This window comes from Papio anubis, chromosome 11 (assembly GCF_008728515.1).
Source record: "Papio anubis isolate 15944 chromosome 11, Panubis1.0, whole genome shotgun sequence".
Classification (NCBI taxonomy): domain Eukaryota; kingdom Metazoa; phylum Chordata; class Mammalia; order Primates; family Cercopithecidae; genus Papio; species Papio anubis.
In genome coordinates, this window is record NC_044986.1 from 39,303,265 (window position 1) to 39,311,663 (window position 8,399).

An 8,399-nucleotide genomic window follows, 5' to 3' on the forward strand; every position below is an offset into this window, starting at 1 on the left:
TACATAGTAGATATCTTTCATTTTATACAGTCTAGACAAACTCTTAAAAGAGTTTAGTGGCAGATTTTTTAGTATTTTGTTTTCTCAACTAAACCAACTCCCCTACTTTTCAACAAGCATTAATGAAAACACAAAGTCAACCAATAAAATCTAACTGCCCCTTTCCCCAGTAATTGGTGGTTTCAACTTAGAGAAAAGTAACTGAGCATTTACAGAGTGTTTGAAATGCGGGATATAAGCTCATTTTTATACTCTAAATGATCCCTAGCACTTCGGTAGTTTTGCTGCTCCAGCTTGTCAATATCTCTAAGATATCATTTTATATTGCCTTACATTTTCCTTCTGCCCAGGCTGGAGTGCAGTGGCGCAATCTTGGCTGGCCCCCGCCTCCGCCCCCGCCCCCACCTCCGCCCGGGTTCAAGCAATTCTCTGCCTCAGCCTCCCTAGTAAAGCTGGGATTGCAGGCGCCTGCCACCATGCGCAGCTAATTTTTGTATGTGCCGGTGCCTGGCCAGCACATATTTTTTTTTTTTTTGAGACGGAGTCTCGCGCTGTGTCACCCAGGCTGGAGTGCAGTGGCGCGATCTCGGCTCACTGCAAGCTCCGCCTTCCAGGTTCAGGCCATTCTCCTGCCTCAGCCTCCGAGTAGCTGGGACTACAGGCGCCCGCCACCACGCCCGGCTAGTTTTTTGTATTTTTAGTAGAGACGGGGTTTCACCATGTTAGCCAGGATGGTCTCGATCTCCTGACCTCGTGATCCGCCCGCCTCGGCCTCCCAAAGTGCTGGGATTACAGGCTTGAGCCACCGCGCCCGGCGCCAGCACATATTTTTAAAATAACTAGATACAGCCAGGCACGGTGGCTCAGGCCTGTAATCCCAGCACTTTGGGAAGTCGAGGCAGGCAGATCACGAGGTCAGGAGTTTGCGACCAGGCTGGTCAGTATGTTGAAACCTCGTCTCTACTAAAAATACAAAAAAAAATTAGCCACGCGTGGTGGCACGTCCTAGCTACTTGGGAGGCTGAGGCAGAAGAATCGCTTGAACCGGGGAGGCGAAGGTCGCAGTGAGCCAAGATCATGCCACTGCACTCCAGCCTTAGCAACAGAGGGAGACTCGTCTCAAAACAAACAAACCAACCCTAAATACTTGCCTGGTGGTCCTGAGAAAATTTTTCTTTAAAAAAAAAAAAAAAAAAAAAACCAGCCGGGCATGGTGGCTAATGCCTGTAATCCCAACACTTTAGGAGAACTAGACGGGCAGACCACCTGAGGTCGGGAGTTCGAGATCAGTCTGACCAAAGTGGAGAAACCCCATCTCTACTAAAAATACAAAATTAGCCAAGCTTGGTGGCACATGCCTGTAATCCCAACTACTCAGGAGGCTGAGGCAGGAGAATTGCTTGAACCGGGGAGGCAGAGATTGAGCCATTGCACTCCAGCCTGGGCAACAAGAGTGAAACTCTGTTTCAAAAAAAAAAAAAAAAAAAAAAATTACTAAGGCTTTAAGATGCCATCATGGAACAATAATATACAATTAATATTAGAATAATACCATATAAGTGGTTAATCCTTAAACCTGGTCTGTATTTCAATATCTTCCTATCACTGTTTTTTCTTATCAATTTGATTATTATATTATGGTAAATTGCAACTTCATCTATTGAAAGCACTGAGTGCCTGGCAGGAAACAACTCTGGGTGACTACAGTACAGAGTATGCCAATGGACACCGAGGGCAGAAATTCCTCATTATCTACCCCATTATCTCTCCCAACACCAGTCCCAGATTTTTTACTGGGGGGTGGGAGGAGTTGTATTTTAGCCTACACATATTATGATCCTTTCACCTCTCTAAGAAATCTCCTGACTCCAACCTTCCCCCTCCGCCACTTCACAGGCATTATCGTCGGTACTCAAATCTCCTAGACTAACAATGACTTCTTTTAAAGGGAAATACATGTGAAAAGTCAAAGAAAATAACTGTAGCAAATGAACGTCAAAGTCATTTTCTAGGCTCCTCACAAAACTTAGGATTTCCTAAAGCCAAATGCTTCTCATTAAGGAACTTAAGATAGCTCTCTTCCTCTGTTAAGTACTTCTAAATACATGCCCATACAGACTGCATTCTCCCAAAAGAAAAGGAATCTCTACCTTTGCATAGTGAATTGTTTGGCCTCCAAAGACATGTTTATTAATCTCAAGTAGTGAGAGACTCTGAAAACTTTTCTTAGAATTTTCTAGTGTCACCCAGGAATCACTTTTTTGTTTTTTTGAGACAGAGTTTCACTCTTGTTGCCCAGGGTGAAGTGCAATGGCATGATCTCGGCTCACCGAAACCTCCACCTCCCAGGTTCAAGCGATTCTCCGGCTTCAGCCTCCCTAGCAGCTGGGATTATAGGCATGTGCCACTACACCAGGCCAATTTTGTATTTTTAGTAAAGACAGGGTTTCTCCATGTTGGTCAGGCTGGTCTTGAACTCCTGACCTCAGGTGATCCACCCGCCTCAGCCTCCCAAAGTGCTGGGATTACAAGCATGAGCCACCACGCCAGGCCACGAAAACAGCTATATGCTTTTTTAATGGAAGGATTGAACATGGATTAAAAATTACTCTTTAGGTTCTATGATGCATAATTATGTGAATGAAGTGTTTCATCCCTTGAACTAATAATGCCTTCTGAAAATGTACTGTTGTCAAATCTCAGGCATATCTTTCTTTAAATGCTATTTCCCTACCCAACACTCATCATGGGTATAAGAAGAAACAAGATAAAAGTGAAGATACATTACTCAAAACAAAATTATCACATCCCTCTTAGACCTCTTCAGTTGATTCCATTCTGGTCACTTGCCCCAGAATCTATACTTTATAATTCACCTGGTTATATAGCTAATAAGTATATTTAGTATATGTATATAATCTTGTATATTATAAAATACTATTTTATCATCGTTAGCTATTCAATAAGCATTTACTGATTGCCTACTATGTGCCAGGAGCAAAGCCTACAAAAACAAAACAGCAAGTGATGCATCCTTAAGAAACAAAGTGAGAAAGAATCAAAAAGTAATATGAAGTATTTATCATTACTTATTTGATCATGGTAAATTCTGTGTAATAAAGTACTATGAAAATTCAAAGAATGAGCAAAGGTGGTTCAGGTCAGACCTCTCGATTCTATTAATTCACATCTACCCTGAAGCAAAAAGTATTGATTTTACTTAAAAGAAAATTTGTTAATATATTACCTTAGCTGGTTATAGCCAACCAGAGAGCATCAGTAATAACAGAAGGAGTATTACTGGAGTGAAAGCATAGCATGGTAGTTAAAAAATGTGCATTCTAGAACCACATGACCTACACTGGAATATTAGCTCTGCCATTTACTAACTGTAGCACCCAAACAACTTCTATGTGCCTCAGTTTCCTCATCTATAAAATAAGATGACTAATAAAACCTATTTGGTTGTGCAGTTCAATAATAGCAATTGTTTGTACTAGTAATTAAACTAGTAAGTTTAATAGTAGTAATAGTAATAGTGAACATCTACTTCACAGAATAGTTGAGGATTCAATGAGTAAATACATATAAAGCATTCAAAATGCATGACTCCTAATAGATGTTCATGAAGTATTAACAATGCTGACAAAAAAATTATTGTTGAGATAATGGAACCAACGGCCTCATTACTCGTTTTTGGACTGCATTATTTTCCAACTTAAGTAGTTTTATAAATCATGAGTTAATTCACTATTATTAAGGACAGAAATTCTGGAGGCAGCCTGAGTTGAAATTTGATGTCAACACTTACTATGTGCCCTTCTCCCTCAGTTTCCTCTTTTATAAAAGAAGATAACAAAAAATAACCTATATCATAATATCGGTAGAGTTTAATAAGCTAATAAAGCACAAGAAAACCACCTATTAGGCAGTACTTAAAGACTCAACTATCATTCTTTTTCTTGCATATGACTGAACCAAGCAGCAGGGTAGGACTTTAGAATAAACAAGAATTTTTCAGGTTAAACACTGCTTTTAGTAATTTACAAAATACTCTCTACAAGAAAACTACAACAACTTGTCACTGAAAAAGTACAGCACATTTTTAGCTAAAGAATCTTATGTAGCAATACACAGGCCATGAAACCAAAAGGAAAACAAACAGCAAGTTGATCACTTAGGTGGAAAACAGCACTACACTAAAAGGAAATCATTAGACTTGGATTTCAGCCCAGCCTTTGATTGATGCTAACTTCTCCTGCCCTCAGTCTAGTACATCACTTCTGCAGGTTTTGGCGATTCCTGTTTGCCATCAGACATACATTTAAGGTAATTTTTAAAGGAAATAAGGATGGCAAAGGAAAAAACTCACTATCGACTTTGAAAGACTTTTCATGGCTAAACAAGCAATCTGAAATGCTCCCTTAAAATAGATAGGACTACGAAGACTACATCTCATAGAAACACACCATTCAAAGCACGTGCGAAAGGATTCTCAAAGGCAGTATCTGTAAACACACAAAAACGACAAGTAATAAAGCTGTTTTCATTCAAGTTTACGAAAAAGCCCACTAAATAGGAAAGCAAAGAACACAAACCACACCTCCGGGTAAAAGCCGAGGTTACCACGGGCTTTCACGACGACGAACCTGATGCCTAAATTACCTTTTCCAGCATCTTCCGCTCTCTCTCTAGTCCAGCAGCTTCAAGCTGTTCTTCCTCTTCGAGCATGGCCGGGGTAATCACGGCAGTGTCCAGCTGTTCAACCATTGCTGGAGCCTGGGAGCCTGACGGGAGAGAAAGCTTCCAAATTGCAGTTTTTAAAAAATTACTAACTACTCAACTCCAACATGAAACAGCCCTTCTCCCACCCGAGATGCACTGGAGCACAAGGTGAAGACCCAGGGGACGCCAGCATCACCTCTCAGAAGACACCGTAGGTCTTCGCAAAGTCTACAAGTGCCTGGACCACAGTTTACAACTCGGGATGTTCGGAAAATGCAGTTCCCTATGTGAAATCTTCACCGGCATGCTAATATGTGCAATTCCGGGGTCTCCTCCACTCACCGTGGCAGTTTCCCAACCCTCTCTTCCTCCTCAATCCCTGCCCGGGGTCGGCTCCCTCCCCCAAGCTCCGCCGCAGTCTCCATGCTTGCCCACCTCAGCCCCGCATGCCGCCACCCGCGCCCGAAAGAAGGTTCTCCTCACTTACCGCAGCTGCCCGCGGGCCGTTCCGCTGGCATGCCTGGACACGCACCCGGGAACCGGGTCCCCTCCACTCAGCGCCTGCAATGCCGCGAGCTAATTCCTCACCGCCTCTGCCGGCTCAGCCTTCTCGCCAAATCCCCCGCCAGGAAAAAAAGCGCGCTTCTACTTCGCGGGAAAATCCTGTCATCTCGCGATACGTTACATTCCCCGCCCGCCCTCCAGCCCCGCTGCGCGAGATTTGGCGCAGCTTGCGGTTTTCCTCAGACTGACCCGTGGCGACCGTGAGCCTGTACCCGGACCTCTGCCGGGAGGAAACTGGGTCCTGGTGCGGAACTCAGCCTGTAATTATCCTTTGAGATTGGGCGAGGCGGCCGATCGTGGAGGACCCAGTTTCCTCACATAACTGATGGTTCCGAACTACGCAATTAAAATTTGATAGCGCTGTTAATACTTTGCAAGGCGCCTTCACACGTTGGCTGCTGTGATCGAGCACCCCCTAGCCCGTGATCCTATAGGCGGAGAAGTCTGCGTATCCGCACAAGGATGTCAGAAACGTTTTTATAGGGCCAGCCTCGCCGCATCCGCAGCGCGCGGCTCACATCTTGAGTGAAAATCCCCCAAAATGACCAAGAGGAGGGCTTTTTTGTGGGTGGGACGGGAGAGAGAAGGAACAGGATATTAAGATTATGACTGGGTTAAAGAAAGCTGTTTAGGGTAAGGGCGAGCTGAAAGCAGTGATGGACCAAGCGGAGTGGCCAGCAGAAGGAAGATTCAGGAAACCAAACAGGATTCATTCATTCGAGTGGGCAGTGAAGGAAGGAGTGGAGCTTTTCTTGCCCCTGCTTTTCACTTCGGCTTTCAATTCCTCCTTTTCTTGTTTGCATTCCTTTTCAACTATTTCCTCTGTCTCCCTCTCCAGAGCTCCCTTTCCCACCTCCAATTTCTTAGGACGTATGGCATTAAATATACCTGCCATGTAACCACCTGTTTCCTTCATTTTGACTTCCCAAAACTTGTATGATTGTGTCTGCACAAAATTTAAGAGTTTACCGGCCGGGTGCGGTGGCTCACGCCTGCAATCCCAGCACTTTCGGAGCCCAAGGCAGGTGGATCACGAGGTCAGGAGTTGAAGACCAGCCTGGCCAAGATGGTGAAACCCTGTCTCTACTAAAAAATACAAAAATTAGCCGGGCGCGGTGGCAGGCGCCTGTAGTCCCAGCTACTCGGGAGGCTGAGGCAGAAGAATCGCTTGAACCCGGGCGGCAGAAGTTGCAGTGAGCCTAGATCGCGCCATTGCACTCCAACATGAGCAACTGAGAGAGACTCCGTCTCAAAAAAAAAAAAAAGAAAGAAAAAAAGAAAAGAAACCTAGTCTCTATATTTTATTTTATTAAGATAGGGTCTCATTCTGTCGCCCAGGCAGCAGCGTAATGGCGCGATCTCTGCTCACTGCAATCTCTGCCTCCTGGGCTCAGTTGATCCTCCCACCTCAGCCTGGCAAGTAGCTGAGACTACAGGTGCATGCCACCACGCCGGGACATTTTAGTGGTGGACATTAGCCCACACCAGGCTGATTTTTGTTGGTTTGGGGTTTTTGTGCGTTTTTGTGTTTTGCTGGAGACGGGTTTTCGCCATGTTATCCAGGCTGGTCTCGAACTCCTAGGTTCAAGGGATCCTCCCCCCTCGGCCTCCGGAAGTGCTGAGAGTACAGGCGTGACACATTGTGCCTGGCCCCTACAAAAATTTCCTAAATTAGCCGGGTGTGGTGGCGGGTGCCTGTGGTCCTAGTACTTCGAAGGCTGAGGTGAGAGAATCACTTGAGCCCAGGTGGTTGAGGCTGCAGTGAGCTGAGATTGTAACACTGCACTCCAGCCTGGGTGATACAGCAACACTTTGTCTCAAAAAAAAAAAAAGTCCTCAACATACTGAGATGGAGTAGGGATCCCTTTCTCTAGGGGCCTGTGGGCCCCCCAACCATAGGAATAAAGGAAAATCTTGAGTTGCTTCAAGGGAAATTCTAGGAACCTAGCTAGCCCTGACAGGTAAATAAGCAACTTGATAAGGAAGAAGGTAACAGTAGCCTAAAACAATAGCCCAGGAAGTTGGATTCAGGAGATGTTTGGTTCCGCTGTTAAAACTAGAGGTAATATCTTAACACATGTCTCTAAGATGTTTTTTAGAAACCCCAAGCCCCACCAAACACATCTGCTGGCACTCTGTTGCCTCATTTGTTCTAAATTTATTCCTAGGGGCCTGGAGGAGGTCACACACACAAGCAGAGCTAGTGTTCTTTTCCGCTGATCCCAAATTTTTGTTTTTTAATTTTTAAAAATTGAGATGGAGTCTCACTATATTGCCCAGACTGGTCTCAAACTCCTGGGCTCAAGCCATCCTCCCACTCAGCCTCCCAAGTCAAAGGGAAAGAAATTTTGGGATTACAGGCACACACTACCACACCCAGCTCGCCAATTTTTAGACAAAACTTCACCTCCTGAACCAACTGCAAATCAGAAAATCTTTTAATTCATCTATGACCTGTTCCCCAAGCCCCATTCCCCTACCCTTTGAGATGGCAGTCAAAACAATGCAGAGACTCAATGTATTAATTGATGACTTTGCCTGTAATTTCTGCTTTCCTGAAATTTACCCCTGCCTTTAAAAATCCTTACCTGCAAGCCATCAGGGAGTTTGGGTCTTAAGCATGAGCTGCCCCAATTCCTACCGCTGCAAAAGCTCAGTGTGGAAGTCTTGTCTTTCTGAGCCAGGCGAGTGGACCAAAGTTCAGTTCTGTAACAGTACCTTATGTTAAATGGGACAATTTGAAGCCCTCCAATCAGACCCTGCCAAGCCAACATTCCTAAGTCTTTTCCCTTGCTCTCTGGTCCCTTAAAATTTGCCCTAGACCCTAAATCAGGGAGACAGACTTGAGCCCACTCCTGTCTCCTTGCTGACCACTTGCAATAAAGCCTTTCTTTTCTCAAAGGCAGGTGCCATAGTTATTGGCTTTTGTGTGTAATGGGCAGTGAGTCCATTTGCTTGATAACATTTTTACTCCTAGTTCATTCAATATTATTTCAAGATAAAATGTAGCCTCTATTAATAGCTACTCTTAAATCCTATCTCCTTCTAATCTAAAGCATAGCTGTCCATTTCATTCTACTTAAGATTTGCTTTGTTATGTTTTGAGACAG

General features: G+C 44.4%; 1 protein-coding gene across 2 annotated transcripts in view; it reads right to left on the reverse strand.

Annotated features, from left to right (window-relative positions):
- Positions 1-6,317, reverse strand: part of HELLS (helicase, lymphoid specific) — a 55,497-nt gene extending 49,180 nt beyond the window's left edge. The window contains exons 1-2 of one of the 2 annotated variants that reach the window (XM_021943493.2): positions 5,213-6,317; positions 4,666-4,787 (exon numbers count right to left, since the gene is read on the reverse strand). In XM_021943493.2, coding sequence (XP_021799185.1) covers positions 4,666-4,787; positions 5,213-5,243 — 153 coding nt within the window. In that variant the 5' untranslated portion in view covers positions 5,244-6,317. The remainder of the gene's footprint in view (positions 1-4,665; positions 4,788-5,212) is intronic. The other variant, XM_021943494.2, reaches the window with a different exon arrangement.
- Positions 6,318-8,399: the final 2,082 nt, after the last annotated feature.